The sequence below is a fragment of the Gambusia affinis genome, linkage group LG11, assembly GCF_019740435.1.
Source record: "Gambusia affinis linkage group LG11, SWU_Gaff_1.0, whole genome shotgun sequence".
NCBI lineage: Eukaryota > Metazoa > Chordata > Actinopteri > Cyprinodontiformes > Poeciliidae > Gambusia > Gambusia affinis.
This window is the reverse complement of record NC_057878.1, coordinates 27,858,004-27,875,161: the sequence shown is the minus strand read 5'-3', so window position 1 is coordinate 27,875,161 and position 17,158 is coordinate 27,858,004. Positions and strand designations below refer to the sequence as shown.

Below are 17,158 nucleotides of genomic sequence, written 5' to 3'. Positions count from 1 at the left end.
TTGTTTTATTTATCTCCATTTTTAATTTAGTTTTTATCAGCTGCCTTTGGTATTTTATTATGTCTTTTTTGTAATGTTTGTAAAGGAAGAATAGTTTCTACAACTAACGGGACTTTAAACAAACAATTCATTTTATTTTAGATATTTTAAATTCATTCCAGTTCCAGAGCTAAATGTTCATTAGAATTTAACTGAACTTTGAGAGAGTATTATTATATTATTATTATTATTATTATTATTACATTACTGGAAAGTGGTCTCTTGAAAACAACATTGTAGACTCTGAATGCATACATACATAATAATAAATTCCCTTCTCACCCACCGCGGGTGGTGATTCTTCTTCCTCTTAGCTCGGGTCCTCTACCAGAGGCCTGGGAGCTTGAGGGTTCTGCGCAGTATCTTGGCTGTGCCTAGGACTGCACATTTCTGGACTGAGATGTCTGATGTTGTTCCTGGGATCTGTTGTAGCCACTGTTCCAGTTTGGGGGTGACTGCCCCGAGGGTCCCGATGACCACAGGCACCACTGTGGTCTTCACCTTCCAGGCCCTCTCCAGTTCTTCCCTTAGGCCCTGGTATTTCTCTAGTTTCTCATGCTCCTTTTTCCTGATGTTGCAGTCACTTGGTATTGCCACATCCACCACAACGGCTTTCCTCTGTTGTTTATCCACCATATATATCTATATATATATATTTATATATCTATATATATTTTTTTATATATATATTTATATATATATATATATATATATATATATATATATATATATATATATATATATATATATATATGTGTGTGTGTATGTGTATATGTTTCAAGTGACTCACTGCACTTTAACATGGAAAAATGTTTTGTCACAAGTGAAATAATCTGCCAGTAAATTTTTCATCAATATTAAGGAATTATTGACTAAAAATAAAATCTCTCTAAATCTTACTGAGAAGTTTCTTGTAAGTTTTATTTTGTTTAAGTGTAATAAGATATTTCCACTAGAAACTGGACCAAAAATACTTGGAAAAATGTTTCATTTTTACAGTGCAAAAATCTATTTTGGATCGAATTGAGTTGGTAAACGATTCCTACTCCTAGATTGCCGTTATTTAAACAGGAAGGATCCCAAAGTGCTCGATAATGTGGGCTACCTCACCTTGCTTTCTCGTCCATGAAGGTGTAAGGTTTCTGCGGAACGCCCTGGCGTAAAGATCCCTCCCCAGCCTTGCCCAGCGGCGTTCTGCGTCCAGACGGTGTGATCCGTCCAGACGGGGTGACCCGTCCACTTGGGGTACCGCGACTGTCCCCTCCCTGCAGAACCGGCGTCAGGCTCTGCACTATCACAACGGGAGGGGAAAGTGCGAGCGGAGTGACGGAGGGCGCTGTCGTCGCTGGGGTGGGAGCAACTTGAGAAGGCGGCGTAGAACGAGCTGTTGCTGCGGGAACATACATTGGCACAGAGGAAATGGGCTTCCCGATTGGAGGAGCAGACGTTGGTACCGGAGAAGGTGGCTTGTTGGTCGTCGAGGGGAATGCAAGAACAGGACTCTGGGGTTTGGGTGGAACAACAGGCGGAGGCGTCAGCTTCGTCTGAGGTTTGCTGACACTGATGCTGATGGAGGTCTTGGCTTTCGGGGGTGTGACCGGCGCTTGGTCAGCTGAGGTGGGTTCAGTTCCTGCAGGATGGCCAACAGCTGGCTGAATGGCTACAGGAGAGGGAGATTTGGCCACTGAAGATGCAGGAGTTGGGACTGTGGTCACAGTAGTGGATTTACTGGGAGCTGGTTTTATGGGAGGCACTTTCATGGACGACATCATGACCACAGGGGGCGCTGGACTGGTGGCGGGAACGGTCTTCACCACCACAGAAGAACTGGACTTGGCTGGTTCTAATGAAGACAAGTTACAATGCAGACTGTGACTTTGTAAAGAAACACATTCAATCTTCTAAAAGTAGAAACATTTCCATAAATCAGGGTGATAAGAAACACAGATAAGGTAACGTACCAGTGGGATCCAGAGTCACAACCTCTGACAGGTTGCTGTAGGGGCCCTGACCCGCTTTGTTGACACAAGCCACCCTGAACCTGAAGGAGCCCCCTGCTGGCAGGTCAGTCACATTGTAGTAACAATCTGCCACTCCGGTTGCAACTATCAGCCAGTTGCTTTCACCTGAAACAAGGAGGCCAGAGACTGTTTAAAGAACTTTAAAACAGTCCAAACATATTTTGGTACCACAATTAATAAAGATGGAGTTGAATGTATCGATATAACTACCCAGGGCTGGTTGATTTTTATTTGCATTTAAACTTGAAAACCTTTTAGTTGGAGCTGTTTTATAGTTTAAGATTCAATTAATCAGAAGGTCAATATTTCTTGAAAAATTTGGAAAAGGTAAACAGACATGCAGTGGTGCTAATCTGCTAATAATGTTCTAATAGTGTTTAGCACTTTAGCATTTTAGTCAACTTTGTAAACAATTAGCACACTCAGCTTCCCCTAAATGTTATTTTCCAGATAAAGTCCAAAGCACTAACTTACATGACTATTTTGTAAACTTTCAGTGGAATAAAGTTTGACATCTGTTTTTAATGACTGTAAAACTTCAAGTAGTTCATATTCATGCTCTTATTTTGGAGAGGGTGAAGACTGTTTCCTCTCCTCTGTTTTATTCAAGAAACTTTACCAAGTGGATGGTAAATCTACAATAAATGAACGAATGAGGTATACCAAAGAATTCAACACTTATGTGAACAAACAACCAAAGGTGTTAATTAAACAAATACGTGGAAAGGTTCACAGATATGAACTGTTTTGATTTTAGCACGTTAGCATTAGCTTCCACTAAATACCATGTTGGTAAAGCGCTTTAGCATTAGCAAAACTAATGTTTATGGTTTCTGCTTTAGCGTTAGCACAGCTAGCTTATTACTTAGCAGCGCCCACCCCTACATACAATCTATAAAGTTATAAAAGTACCAGTTTGACATGGTTTATTGTTCCATAGCAGTAGAACTGCTATAGTGAATGACACCAGTAACATACATGTTGTCAGTAGCACTGCAGCACAGCTAGCTGCTACCAGAAGTTGGAAAAGAAGCAATTTAAACCTACAGTATTTTTCCCATAAATTGTTCCAGGATAACAGTCATGGTGACTGCATTTGTTCTTTCTAGACTGAATAAACTTCATAAAAGTTACAAATTGTTGAATTTATCTACTAAAATAAGAACTTAAACAGTGGATCATGTGGGTCAGAGAACCTTCTGCTCTCCTCTCCAGAGAGTAAGTACAGGGGGCCATTGTATCCGAGGGTCGCCACACCACTAACGCCGTGTTGTTATATTTCTGAGGAATCTCTGGAGTCCCAGGACGATTAGGCAGGCCTGTAAGACATACAATGTATTATATATACATATATTCTTGTTAGATCAAATATTAGTATTCCAACTAGAATGTTTAGTGTTTCTTACGAGCGAGGGATATAGTGCAAGAGCTGGACACAGCGGCCAGGGGGTTCGTAGCAACACACTCATACACCCCAGCATCTTTTTTGGTGGTTTGCATGATCATCAGCAGCTGTCGGCCATCAGGGCAGGAAATCATGTTCATTCTAGCATCCATTTCTAAAGGCTTCTTGTCTGAGGAGGAAAATGTTAAATATATTACAAATACATCAAAACATTTCAGTGTACATTTGTAGCCTTACCTTTTACCCAGGCGATGTGTGGATGGGGGCTTCCAGCTGGCAGACAGCTAAGGGTTACTGGGTCACCCTCCAGGAGGACATGATCTCTGAGCTTGATATGGAATACAGGAGGAAAATCTGTCCCAGAATGAAGAAAACCGCCATTAAAGAGGACCTATTATGCAAATGTTACTTTTTTCAAGTTTTTATACTTCCATTTGGGTCTCAACTGCTTAAAAAAACCAGCGAAAATACTTTATAAAGTACATTTGCTGCTTCTTGGCAAAAAGTTAATAGGTTTTTAGTATGTAGAAAATAAGCCGTTTCAAAAAACCTCGAGATTACTACAATCAATGAGAACAGCGCTGTTACCTAGCAACCCCAGCCAAGTTCCACTTGTCACCTAGCAACCGAAGAAAAGCTCCAGCACATTTGGTTTGCTGGTTTTACCACTGTATGCGCTGTACAATGGCTGCTGGAAAAAACAAGTGTTTTGTTGATGACTTAAAACACATGCCGCATTCTTGTTGGTTGTGCAGACAACTCCACTTCTGCTTTTCAAAGACGTACATTTGTATAATTGCGCATCTGTTTGTTGCCATTTTCAAGTGCGAGTGGAAACGATGAGTGGGGGGGGCACGGCCAGCAGCAAATTATTAGGATTTAAAGTGACGAGATGCCTGAAAACAGCTAAAATCTCTATTTAAAAATGATTTTGTGCAAAAAATGTAATGAACATGTTTCATATAGCCCATAAACCTGTTCAAGGAAGCATAATAGATCACTTTTAAATATAACATTGACTGTGATGTAACATGCTAGCAGTAACCGTTGTGGTTCAGTCTACTCAGACACATTAAAGACCAACCTAGCAGAAAAAAAGACACTAAACTTTGAGGAGAGGAACGTTTTGATTTGAGGACACAGCAGCACCATCGTACCTGAAGCTAATTTGGAGTACTGCCGTGAACGTAAGGAACTGTTGTCTCGGGAGATGGCCGTTGGTAGGTCAGGCTGTGATACTGTTTTGTCTCGTTTGCCTCTTGTCAAGCCCCATCGATCCCATCTGGATCTCCGCTCAACTTCAATGCCTAAAATGCAAAAGTAAAAAATATACATTAGCTGTAATTGACTTTTTAAAAATATAATAAATAGGTCAAGACAACATACCCTTGGATGTGTCTGACTTTAGGCTGGACATCGAGTCAAGAGACTCGGATGAGGCGCCATTAGTGGCCTGAGACGCCAGTTGGTTCTGAGGAACAATAATAGGCTTCATAGCTCGACTCTCTGATGTTGATCGACGAAGCATAGAAAGAATTGGTGTTCGTTTTGTTTCCTTGTCTTCTGAGGCCCGTCTCTCTTCTGAGTAACTTCGAATTCTTGTGGAGATCCCTGCCACGGTTGATTCAATCTTTCTCCGCATCGCCAACACTGGTGATTCATTAGGTTTCTTCAGCTCCTTTTCATCTACTGGCTTATCACCTTCTCCATCCGTCCTGGTCATCTCTACCTCTTTCTTTTCCTGAGAACCTCGTCTGCCAAGACTCCAAGACAGCCTATGTCTTAAACTTGCTGAGTCGTCATCTTTCGGTACTTCTGTGCGTTCTGTCGATGGAGTTCTCTTCAAGCGCATAGAGAGTCTCCTCATGAACCCTTGATCCTTTTGAGCTTCACGAAGGTCTTGGACCGACTTGGACTTTTCCTCAAGTCTTCTTGAGGCTAACTGTAAAGGAGCGCCAATCGGCCCAGGCCTGTATATCTCTTCAGATGTGTCTGATGTTGCCTGCATGGCCGGTGTACTGTCTTCATTCTTTGATCTTGAGAGAAACTTCAGACTCCTTGTGAGGGAAGATTCACGTTTTTTGAAGCGGGCCTCAAAAACCTCTTCAGAGGTCATATCTTCTAAGTCAGCTCCAGCTGAGACCTCTTGCTGGGGTGACGTTTGTGAATAGGTCTTCGGCGGACTGGGTTCTTTTGTGATCATTTCTGGCGATGCGACTCTAGAGTAGACTGCAGGGTGCTCGGTGGTTGACATGATTGGCTTTGGTGAACTGAGTAAGTCAGAGGATGTGCCAGTATTGGCTGGAACAACAACTGGAGTGGAAGGGGAAAGGGGCGTCTCGTTCGGAGGTTGAAGAGAAGGCACCATGATGGTCTGCATTATGCTGGCATAAGCTGACACTCTTCCATCTGGAAGAACAACTCGGGTAGGAGGTGAGGGTGTTATATATGTTGAAGTAACAGCGCCTGGGGGCTGGTAAGGTTCTTGCGTTGGTTTCACCATAACTGAACTTGTGCTTATGATCATCTCAGAAGACGCTATTGGAGTACTTGTCTTCTTGTCTGCATTTTCTTTAGCTTTTGACTCAACTGCATAGTCAACTATTTCATCGTCTTCTTTTACCAACTCTTGTTTTTCTTCGTACACCTTTTCGCTCTCTTTCTCCTCTTGCATTTTCTCTTCTGCTAAAGAGGTTTGGGCCATATCAGAAGGTGTGTGGATACTCTGGCCCATGTTATCTCCTTCAGTCAATGGTTCTTCTGAAATACTCATGTCCTTCTCTGAGAATCCACTTGTGCTAGATCTTTCATCAAAATTACTGTCTGTAGTCAGTCCATCCATCTTTTCACTCACAGTCTCATCTGTTCGAACCTCTTTCTCCATCAGTGAATCCTGACTCTCTGTTTTGGATGGATTTTCTTGCACAACTGGCTCTGGAGTTGGTGGTTTTGGGGAAGATTCCCTGGGAGTCTCTGGACGGGAGTCTAGCTTGGTTTGCTCCGTTAGAGCCGACATGGAAATTGCTTCTTTAAGCCGCCTTCCTTCTACTTGTGCGACAGGAATCTCCAAAGGTGCTCCTGATCGTCGATGTAAAGCTATAGGTTCTGAATCCCCTTGACTGAAAGAAGTGCTTTTACGTAGAACTTTAGGTTTAGGCACCTCATCCCTTGGAAAGTCACTGGATGCAGCTCTGGTAAGTGGAGGTGGGCCCAGACGAACAGTGCGAGAGTAGCGATCTGAAGGTATTGCTCGCTTTTCGTCTCCCATCCCTAATGTTTCTAAAAGAGGTCCTCTCAGGCCACTCATCTTGTTGTCTACAGAACCACCACGAAGCAGTCGCTGCCTCATTAACTCCAGTTTTAGAGCATAGTCTTCCTGACTCATTTTTGCGGTTCCAGGGCTGGTGCTCCTTCTCGGTAGTTCCATGGACACAGCTTTCTTTAGGACTCTCCGTCCTTCCTCAGGGTTTTCTTCTCCCGCTCCTTCCTCAGGTGTAATCCGAAGCAGCAAAGCACTGTCGGCCGAACCACCACGCCGTAGTTCCCCTCTTTTCCGGCCTCCTTCCACCTTGTCAGACTCCATGCTTGATCCTCTTCTAAGGGGTTTTCTGGATTGTTCTGACTTTTGGATCAGTTCGCTCAGAGGTGATTCCTCTGAGAAACCCCTGTCGTTGTCTTCCGATGATCGTTTCCAAAGACGGCCTTTCCCCCCGGCCTCCCCTCTTACCGCGTCCTGCTCCTGAGAGTCAAACTCCATGGCCTCCAGACGTTGGGAAGATAAACTTGTTTCATTCTCCTTTCCTGATTCCTGCTCATTGGTCTGAATGTCATCCAGTGACATTCTTGACCCAGAGAAGTCCATGTTGAGTGGCATTGGAATAAAAGGAAGTTCATCAATGTCTTCGTCTGAATCAGACGATGAAGATGGCAGGGGTGAGCCTTCTTTCTGGTGCTTCTGGACGGCAATGGAGGTGTGGCTCGAGGAATCGTTCAGCAACTCTGGTATGGATCTCATGACCATTTTTGACTTATAGCCAATTATGGAACGCTAAAAAATAAGCAACAAAACGTTACAACTACAAATCAATGTCTGGAGGAAATTCATCATAAGAAATGGAAATAACCTGCTTTACCTGCCATTTTCTGCGAGCAGCAAACTTCTTCAGACCTTCTGTACTGATGGCCTTCCCCTTGCTTAGTATCTAAATACGGCATTGACAGTTTTCAAAAGTAATTATTTAGGAAGGCCATCTTCAAATTGTCACGTGGAACTCGAAGAATGGATCAGTGACTATTTCTCACCTTGAACCACGGATGTCGAAGACACTCCTGAGTATCGGGTCTCCTAGAAACACATTACACAAAGTTATGAGCAAATGAAATGTTTCAGGTTCAAATGTGTTTTCTTTGCGTAAAATTATATTTTGGTTTAGTGGTATTTGGGAAACTAGCAGGAGCTCAGAATTTATCTATGTAAACCACTATTTGCTGAAAAAAAATCAAAGATTTCAAAGTAAATCAGTCACATTATGTATAAAAATGTACATAATGGAAAAACAAAAGAACCTTGTTTAGCATGACTCATATCAGTTTGGTGTTAAGTGGAGGAATTAACATTATTAATACAAGTTTTGTTTGATAAAAATTCAATGTTGTAATCAATGGTGAGCAAACTAACGGAGCTCATTTTTCATTGAGCAAAAGGTTTAAAATAGTCTAATTATATTTTTTGGTGTGATAATAAATCAAATTTAATTTGCATTTTAAAAAGTAACAAAATTTGCACTTGACAGGTAAATTTTTTTTTATTTCGAAAAGCTTTTTTGTGGCCCCATTATTAGTTTGACATCCTAAAACAATTTGGGTATCTTGTTGATAGACACTTTTACAGTTTCTACAAGGGAAATGCATTTATTTTGACAATATTGTTTTAAATAAATCAGTAAGTTGTTTGAAAATATCTGTCTATTTCTTGAAAATAGCAAACACACATGCAGTGATAGGCACACTTCCACTAATCTGCTAAAGTGTTAATAGCGTTTTAGTGCTTAAGCTAATTTTGAAAATATTTAATGCACTTAACTCCGCTAAAGTTTTATAGTAATTTATTTGGCTGTTTTGTAAACTTTCAGTTGAATAAATTTGACATGTGTTGAAGTTTTTGTTTTCGATGGTTAATAATCCTTCAAGTAGTTTTACGTTTGCAATCATGCTGGTGTAGCACGTTAGCATTTAGCGGAACTAAGGGTTAGCGTAGCTAGCTTTTCAGTAAGCAGTGTCCACCACTGGTTGTAATACAGCGAAATGCAAAAGAATTGACACAGACCTATGCTAATGAGACAAATAGTTTCTTTTGCTAGTTACTCACAGCCTGTCCGCTACCAGCAGTTTGATGATAAACCCTTTCGCCTCTCGGCAAAGATCAGCAAACATGTTCTCTTCAAAAGCCACATTGTAGTTCCTGATGTTCAGGACGGAGCTGCGGTCGCTTTCCCCGGCAAACGGGGAGATTCCAGTCAGGCTGCCAACAGAGGAAAATTCAATAAATACAGAAAATCAGGAGGAGAAACGCAGAAATTAAAACCTAATTTAGGTTTTACTCACCACAGGTACGATATCACCCCGACAGGCCTGTGAACATAAACCAAAGGCTTCTTTAAAACCGTCCAACAATCATTAAAGGTGCTCTACATTAAAGGACGTCTACCATATGTCGGTGGCTTTTGAAACAGGCGTCTGGTTGACGATTTCTGGTGCAACAAATTCAGGCGTGCCGTATTTGCAGTACTGAGCCTCATCAGGCGTGAACTCAACGGCGTTTCCGAAATCACACAAACGGATCTGATCGCTTTGGAGATCCGCCATGAGGATGTTATCGGGCTGGAAATAATACAAACACACAAAATGATCGTCGGCAGGAAGAAACACATCTATAAAATTATGTAGAGCAGCAGTGGGAAGGGAGACGCTCCATCTAGTTCTACCTTTATGTCCAGGTGGATGATGTTCAGATGGTGAAGGTAGTCCAGTCCCTCCAGCAGCTGTCGCACACATGAACGCACCTGTTGAACAAAAACAGCTGCTATTTGTCACATAATTATACTTTATATGTCAGAACTGGTTCTTTCTTAAAAACATGATGTTGAGATACCGTCTCTTCTTCTTCTCTGCTCATTCAGTTCTGACTTTCTTCCTAAACTCTAAAGAAAGCTGCACCACGATTAATGAGTTGAATAAAAATGATCACAAAAGAAGCACCAAAACAAATTTAATGAGAAAAATACAGAATCGTTGAAGAATAAGCTGGATTTTCTTCCCATTGTGATCCGTCTGTGCATCAGATTCACAAAGCAAGTAGCTTTAATGATGTGTCAGTACAAAACTGCACCAAGTCCAGATTAAACAGGAAATATTTCTATTTAATATGTCAATTCTGATGAATTAATTGATTAGTTTTGAACATTTTTAGCACAACTAATCACATTTTTTATTGCATACAAAAGTTCTGGCCGGAAGCTTTGTATCTGTGCGTTTCTGGTACACCCGTAAATCTGACGCACAAGCGACATCCGTCCAATGATGGACGACAAAGCTGCTTCTCCTGGCCTATGGTGGATTAACCTTGGCTACAAAAATTGATCTGACTGAATGCTAAAAACAAACTGCTGTGTTTTATTTGTGCTAGAAGGAGTTAGCATATCAGCAAAGCTTTTCAAGCCTAATATAGCATCTCAATGCTAAACATGTAGCGGCTAGCTATCATAGCTTCTAACCAAAGTCTAATTTATTTATTAGTTAAATGTTTAAAAATGTCTACAAATGAAATCCTATCTACTGGATTTGTCTCCAACTGCAAGTTTTGAATTTTGAACAAAAAACTGGATCTTATTCTCTGTTTTTATTATTTATGTGTAGATAAGAGAAATCTCAATATTAGGCAGCCTTAGCTGAAGATAAGATTAAGCATATTAAATTTCTCTCCTCTTAAAGTCACTTTTTTGTCTTTTTCTTCTTCCAAGTTTACCAGATGCTAACTTCGTCTTACAAACAGCGCTGGTCTTTGAGAGTCGCAGGCCGTTTTCATTTCTATAATTTACATAGAAATAGGTGGGATTTGCTTGATGATATCTTGTATAAATGCTGCAGGATTTTTACCTCATGTTGCAATGCAAGCAGCAAGCCTTCTTGTTTTTAAAGGCCAAAATAATCTGGTTCTGATTCTAATCAAAAATCAAAGATCTGTGACTTAAACGCAGGGCTTACGTCAGACTCCAGGATGGTGGATTTCCTGTTAAATCTGTCCAGCAGCTCCTCATGGCAGCTTCAAACATGAATTAAGGCTTTTTCACCCAGCAGACCTGATGCATGTTGAATGATCTGTGGAAACGTTTTGCTCTTTTGTAGGATACATCTCTGTGATGATGACGACTGCGTTCTTCTTCTCAAAGGCGTCATGGAAGTAGAGGACTCTCTCGTGGTCCAGCTTGGACAGCAGTCTCATCTCTCTCAGAGCCGACGCCTTCCGTTTCGCTCGAGTCGAGATGAATTTTGCGGCGTACTCCATTTTGGTGGCTTTCTGCTTCACCCGCTTCACGTAGGAAAATGCTCCCCTGCGGTGAAAGAAAGTAAGAGCTTGAAAACTTCTCATAAATCCAGAAGTATTTCTAAAAAAAGCTCGCTTCACCTTCCAATTTCCTTGTGGACGTCGTAGTAATCAGTCAGTCTGCGCATCTTCCTCAGGATACTCTCCTCATCATCAATGGGTTCCTCCTTCCTCTTAGCTGCAGGAACAGACCGACAGCTGAAACGCTGCATGCAGTAACTTCATTTAATTTAACGGCTGCATGTGTGAGCCGTTACCCTGATGAACGGTGAGTTCGGCTTTGCAGGACACGGATCCGGCCAGGTTTCGGGCCGTACAGGTGTACACGCCGGAGTCCTCAGGGTGCGCGTTCAGGACCACCAGGGAGCATTCGCTGTCGTCATAGACGAAGGTGTAGTGGCTGCTCTCTGACAGCAGGACGTCCCCCTGGAGGTCAAAGCTCTCGTTTTGTCAGAATCCCAAAGAAAAGCTGGAACTGTTAAAGTCTTTTGGTCGCTGTTGGTTAATGAGGAAGGTGTTGTTTCTGATATCTGGATGATTACCGGAACCAAAGTGGCATAAATTTTGCTCATTGTATCGTTGCAGGATAATCTTATGCTCCAGCAGGATCTCATCTAAATGAGAAACTTGGTTGTTTTAACAGGTTCTTTATAACAAGATCTATATCACATTGAAACCAAAATATCTTATCTCTTAAATAAGAAAGGTCACAACAGTGAAACAGAAACAAGTCTTGGGATTTTTAACAAGTTATAATTTATCAAACAAGTGTATTTTATATTTGATAAACAAGAACCTTTCTTGTAGTAACAAGATATAAAACTGGTTTCATAACGAGAAACTTTCTCATTTTAACATGTTTTTCATTTCATTAAAACACAAAAATGTCTACTTTTAATGTGGTTTGCATTTTAACGAGATTTAAATCTTGTGATGTTATAGAAGAGTTTCATATATTTTATATAATTCATTTTATATCTTGTTATAATGAGGAAAGTTTCCCATTAAAATAGGATTCAAAACTCAAGAACAAAATAAAAGTCCTGGGTTTAAATCCCGACCTGGACCGACTAGCAGACCCTCCTTTCCAGTCATGGATGTTTTTGTGGCTCATATCCAAAATATTTAATTGAAAATTTTGCTTTGCAGAATCTGTCGACGTCTGCAGTCAGAAGAATAACGGAAACGTTTAAACCAGCTGGAAGTGAGACAATCTAAGCTGGATGAGGACCAGAGTTTATCTTCCACCACACAGCGAGGAGGACGCTAACGGAGGCGAAAACATCTCACCGTTGGAGAACTGCAGCAAAGTCTCCATAACAACCATTTATTTAAAGGCTTTTGTGCACATCTTTACCAGGAGAGCCGACGACTGTGGAGGATGCTGTGAGTGACAAAGATTTGTGAATCTTTATCTCCAGGATCTGCTCTCAGCCGCTTGTTTGTGATTCTCTGGTGTCATTTTGAAAGTCTAGATCCATAGATGGTTATAAATCAGTGAACAAATCACTAAAAATCATGATGCTGCCACCACTCCATGTAATCCACAGTCAAGGTTTGTATGTTTACATCATAAAGTGGAGCAGAAAAGCTCCCGAATGGCTGAAATCCACAAATATTTGAGACTTAAATATTGCTAATTTTAACAAATAAATCCTAATGTACATTAATATGGAAACCGTCTTAGCACTACAGCAGAAGCTAACATCTACAGCTTTCCTTATTATAGCTTGGTGGTGCTCAGCCAATCAGCAGCAAGGAGACCAAACGGTGCTCCTGAATCGGCAGCTTTGCAAACACCAACCAGTAGCAAATCAAGCAGCATCGTGCCTAGATATAAGATATTTTAGAGAAATCTCCTAAAGGGAAAGTTTCCATGAAACACTTGGAATTAGCACCTTGAACCAGAGGATGTCAGGGACAGGTTTGCCCTCCACGACCACAGCAAAGCGAGGCGTCTCCCCAGAACAGACGTCCAGGTCTTCCATGATCGTCTCAAATGTCGGCGCAGCTGTGGACAGAGTTTCAGTTAAAAAACCTGCAGATGGACGGATGGACAGAGGAGCGTCTCCCCTACCGGCCGTCTCCACGCTGAAGCTACAGCTGTCGCTTCCAAACTCATTGGTGGCCACAAAGGTCATCTCACCGACGTCCGAACTCTTCACCTTCAGCAGCTTCAGCGTGTGCTGGTCGTCGTCTGGCATCGCCATCTCATACAGGCCGGGCTTGTTGGTCAGAGTTACTCCTTTCCTGGAGACATTTGGTTTTACATCAGTTTGAGAGACTCCAACCTCAAAATAAGCTAACACTAACAAAGAATGGAGAGGTTTGTAATTTTCATTACACCTCAACTGTGGGAGACAGAAATAAAGAAACTTTTATTCTATGATTTTTCTTAAATAATTAATTGCATGAATTTGGTATTTCACACAATGGAGACACAGAAACATTTGGTCCGGAAACCTTTGTTTATCATTTCAGAGGTCAGTTTTTTATAGTTCATGACCAGGTTTCCAAACATCTTTAAGGGTTTGGGGTTTTCACTGGGCAACTTTCTATTGCCTCCAGTCTGGCTAGGCCACTGCAGACCATGAAATACTTTCTCTGGAGCCACTCTGTAGCCCCTGGCTGTGGGTTTTGGGTCATTGTCGTGCTGGAAGACCCAACCACGACCCATCTTCAATGCTCTTAAGACCTTTCTCCATTGTCAAGTCTCACTGTAGCCGGCTAATGTTGGTTTGGTTATAGTCAGGTTGGGTGTATCTCCACCGGCAGTCCAGTTGACGAGGCAAGCCAGCTCAAATTGTGGCATTTTCAGCTCACCTTCTCGCCAACTACTATGGTCTCGTTGCGGATTTGTTGAGATGTTGTTTGAGCAGGAACCCACGGGACAATCAACAAACACAGCCCACTGCCAATCCAATGGCTTGTGTGCAATAGCCACCTAGCGATAGCTTGTATCACCACTGAGGCGGTTTCAAAATATGGGGAGGAACCGCACAGGATCTGACAATAGAGACAAATCAGGTAAAGGTGGAACCGATAAAAGTAACGCCCATGGAGAAGGTTCTTTACTGAAGGAAGGTGGTGATTGCGGATAGGAGTTATCGTCTTATCCTTCCTATACGTCCTATACTTCCTGTCCTTCCTATACTTCCTGTCCTTCCTCTCACCAATAAAGGGATTCTTCTTGCCTCCTTCGCAGGCAAGCATTGCCAAAGAACAGTTCATTAAGGGAGTTGTGACAAAAGTGGCGTACAATATTCTTCTCTTAGATTCTGTCTCTCACCGTTGAGGTGTACCTATGAGGAAAATTACATACCATTGTTTGGAAGTGGGGAAATCTGTGGTATATCAAATCATTTTCCCCAGGATAAATCTATTTTGGGATGCAGGAAGAGTAAATATCTTTCCATTCATCTAAACATAAAACGTGTAGATAAATCAAGTCGGTACCTCTTCCAGGTGACTGCAGTGTTGACATGATTCAGAGTGATGGAGAATGTGACTGACTGGTTTTCAATCACATACACGATGTCTGGTTTATCAATGATCACTGGAGCCTCCTGACGGTACGGACCTTAAACGAAACCACACAGAGCATTTAATAACTCACTATCGTCTACTGACGGATTACCAGACCGGACCTTACCTCTGTCCAGGAGCTGGACCGGATCGGTGGCCGGGGAGGGTTTGCTGAAGGCTTTGGAGGTGATGGTCAGGACCCTGAATGCGTAGCGGACGCCTTTGGAGAGGGTGCTGATGACGTAGGTGGTTTCTTTCAGACCAGAGGCGATTATGATCCACTGGATGGAGCCGAGTGCTTGCTGCTGGATGGCATACATCAGGGAGTTGGGATCTGGAAGAGATCAAGACCTCACTGAAACTTAAGTCAGGGGTTGAATCTGTGTCTGCGGTCTGAAGTCATGTCCTTAATGGTCCTACGTACCAATGGAAGGGTCCAACCTTCTGGGTTTCTTCCAGCTCAAAGTGATGGTTTTTCCAGTGATGGACTCAATCACTGGAGTACCATCAGGAGGATCAGGAAGAATATCTGTGAATGACAATGTGTTGGAGGGAGATTGAAGAGTTCCCATGCAATATTCATGTCAAAACTCCAGACTTTCCCACCATCAATGCAAAATTAATAAATACATGCAAAAGTTCCCAATGAATTCAAACATTTCCACAGTGTCCAACCCTTCCTGTAAGAAAGAGGAAGGGTTGGATGGAGCTTTAGAGAATGGAGAAATGTATTCTCCAAATTTTCCAGATCTGATAAATATTTAGATTCTATACTTTTCCAAAATTCTTGTGATTATAAAGCAAACCTGCATGGAAATCTAGTGTCTGACGGGGTCTTGATCAGTTACTCTCAGGGGGTTCTGAAGGTCCAGTTCCTAAAACGATGGTGGCTTTGGTTTGTTGGTACTCTGCTGAGGTACCAGGCCTGGACTGGCCTTCAGAAAGTCAGGGGACTATAGATGAAGACCTTATGGAGTACTTGTAGAAATTTAAGCGGAAAACAAAGATACAATTACCTGTAACATAGAGATGTGCGTAGCAGGTGGCCTTTCCCACCTTGTTGGCGATCACGCTCTTATAAACGCCACCATGAGCGTGACACACAGAGCGGATGACCAGGCTGTGAACGTCACGGACTGCAGAGAGAAGAAAAGCAGATCTTACAAGTTGGTCTCGATTTTTGTTGGAAGGATTCTTGAACAAAATAAATGATCATCCTGATGCCCGCTGCTAATCCGCTAATGCTCTAATAGCAGAACTAATCTCTTTTGCTAACTTTGAAAACGTTTAGCTTCCTCTAAATAAGTTTTTCCTGTTGATGTAACATGTTGTGTCATCAACACATGTTAGATATCACTGCAAATCACCCTGAAAAACCATCGTCACATAAAACATGGTGATGTCAGCATCATGCTGAGGGGAGACTTTTCTTTAAGACGGACAGTGAAGCTGGTTGGAGTTGAATGGAGCTAAAAACACGACATTCCTGGTGGAAACCTGTTACTGACTGCCAGTGGTTTTTACACTTCCGCTAATCTGCTAATAGCCGTCGCTTAAATTAAGTTAAATAAAGTTTTATGGATAAATTCTAAAGAAATTTACTGGGCTATTTAGGACAACAGATTGTGTTCATCAACATGTTTGAAATTAGCGCATTAGCATTAGCTTCTGCTAAATGCCATTTAGGTATATTGGTTTAGCGTTAGCAGAATGACTGTTTATGATTTTTATTTTTGGTAACTTTTAGCTAGCGGGGTCCACCACTGGTGACTGCAGAAGATTTGAGACGCTGCTTCAACTTCCAGCAGTAAAAACCCAACAGTTTAGAGAAATGCATGGTCGTGTGTTAAAATGGCCTAGTCAATGCCCAACTGTGAGTTTTCATCCAATCTCACTGGAGTTATTTTGCAAGTGATAAAATTCAGAGTGTAGATGTGAGTGCAGGTTTAGCTGAAGTAGCAAAGCGTTGGCGTAGCTCCGCCTACACTGCGTCATCTTCCTGTCCTCGGTGCTCTCTATCCTCCGGCCGTTATGGAACCAGGCGATGGTCGGATACGGCAGGCCGGCCACCTTGCACTTCAGCACCGCCTCCTTCCCCTCGATCACATCCAGGTCGTAGAGAGGCTTGATGAAGTCGGGCATGGTGAAGCGCTCCACCTCGTTCTCCGGGACCTCGGGCTCCTCTGGGATGGAGGGCATCTTCTCCAGTTTGGCCCTGAGAGGGAAGAGAGACGCGGCTCAGGGAGGAATATTTCACAGCTTTATGAGTTCCAGGCGAATAACGTCTTCCTACATCTGAGAGGAGATGGCCGGCCGCGGCTCTTGGATGTAGAGTTCAGCAGAGTTCTCGGCTTCTCCGTGAGCGTTTCGGGCTCTGATGGTGTAAAAACCTTCGTCGTCACTCGTCACGTGGGAAATAATGAGAGAATGGCGGCCGCCCTCCTGGACCATCCTGACGTCTTCGCTTTCGATGAGCGGCTGGTCTGAAGAGAAGAGGCACAGAGGGGGGGAAGATCACATCAGCTGTTTCTGCTTCTTTTGTCAAACTAAAATGTTGCAGATCAA

The 17,158-nt window shown here is 42.4% G+C and overlaps 1 protein-coding gene across 4 annotated transcripts in view; it reads right to left on the bottom strand.

Moving 5' to 3' along the window:
- Nucleotides 1-17,158, bottom strand: part of spegb (striated muscle enriched protein kinase b) — a 40,943-nt gene that overhangs the window by 7,261 nt on the left and 16,524 nt on the right. For all 4 annotated transcript variants that reach the window (XM_044132488.1, XM_044132489.1, XM_044132490.1 and 1 more), the window contains exons 13-37: nucleotides 16,887-17,076; nucleotides 16,579-16,808; nucleotides 15,610-15,729; nucleotides 15,018-15,122; nucleotides 14,721-14,927; nucleotides 14,525-14,648; nucleotides 13,146-13,318; nucleotides 12,967-13,079; nucleotides 11,326-11,494; nucleotides 11,150-11,246; nucleotides 10,875-11,075; nucleotides 10,729-10,786; nucleotides 9,450-9,527; nucleotides 9,173-9,345; nucleotides 9,070-9,096; nucleotides 8,834-8,986; nucleotides 7,768-7,810; nucleotides 7,599-7,667; nucleotides 4,852-7,513; nucleotides 4,623-4,772; nucleotides 3,703-3,819; nucleotides 3,467-3,634; nucleotides 3,257-3,379; nucleotides 2,001-2,165; nucleotides 1,150-1,882 (exon numbers count right to left, since the gene is read on the bottom strand). In XM_044132488.1, coding sequence (XP_043988423.1) covers nucleotides 1,150-1,882; nucleotides 2,001-2,165; nucleotides 3,257-3,379; nucleotides 3,467-3,634; nucleotides 3,703-3,819; nucleotides 4,623-4,772; nucleotides 4,852-7,513; nucleotides 7,599-7,667; nucleotides 7,768-7,810; nucleotides 8,834-8,986; nucleotides 9,070-9,096; nucleotides 9,173-9,345; nucleotides 9,450-9,527; nucleotides 10,729-10,786; nucleotides 10,875-11,075; nucleotides 11,150-11,246; nucleotides 11,326-11,494; nucleotides 12,967-13,079; nucleotides 13,146-13,318; nucleotides 14,525-14,648; nucleotides 14,721-14,927; nucleotides 15,018-15,122; nucleotides 15,610-15,729; nucleotides 16,579-16,808; nucleotides 16,887-17,076 — 6,448 coding nt within the window. The remainder of the gene's footprint in view (nucleotides 1-1,149; nucleotides 1,883-2,000; nucleotides 2,166-3,256; nucleotides 3,380-3,466; nucleotides 3,635-3,702; nucleotides 3,820-4,622; nucleotides 4,773-4,851; nucleotides 7,514-7,598; nucleotides 7,668-7,767; nucleotides 7,811-8,833; nucleotides 8,987-9,069; nucleotides 9,097-9,172; nucleotides 9,346-9,449; nucleotides 9,528-10,728; nucleotides 10,787-10,874; nucleotides 11,076-11,149; nucleotides 11,247-11,325; nucleotides 11,495-12,966; nucleotides 13,080-13,145; nucleotides 13,319-14,524; nucleotides 14,649-14,720; nucleotides 14,928-15,017; nucleotides 15,123-15,609; nucleotides 15,730-16,578; nucleotides 16,809-16,886; nucleotides 17,077-17,158) is intronic.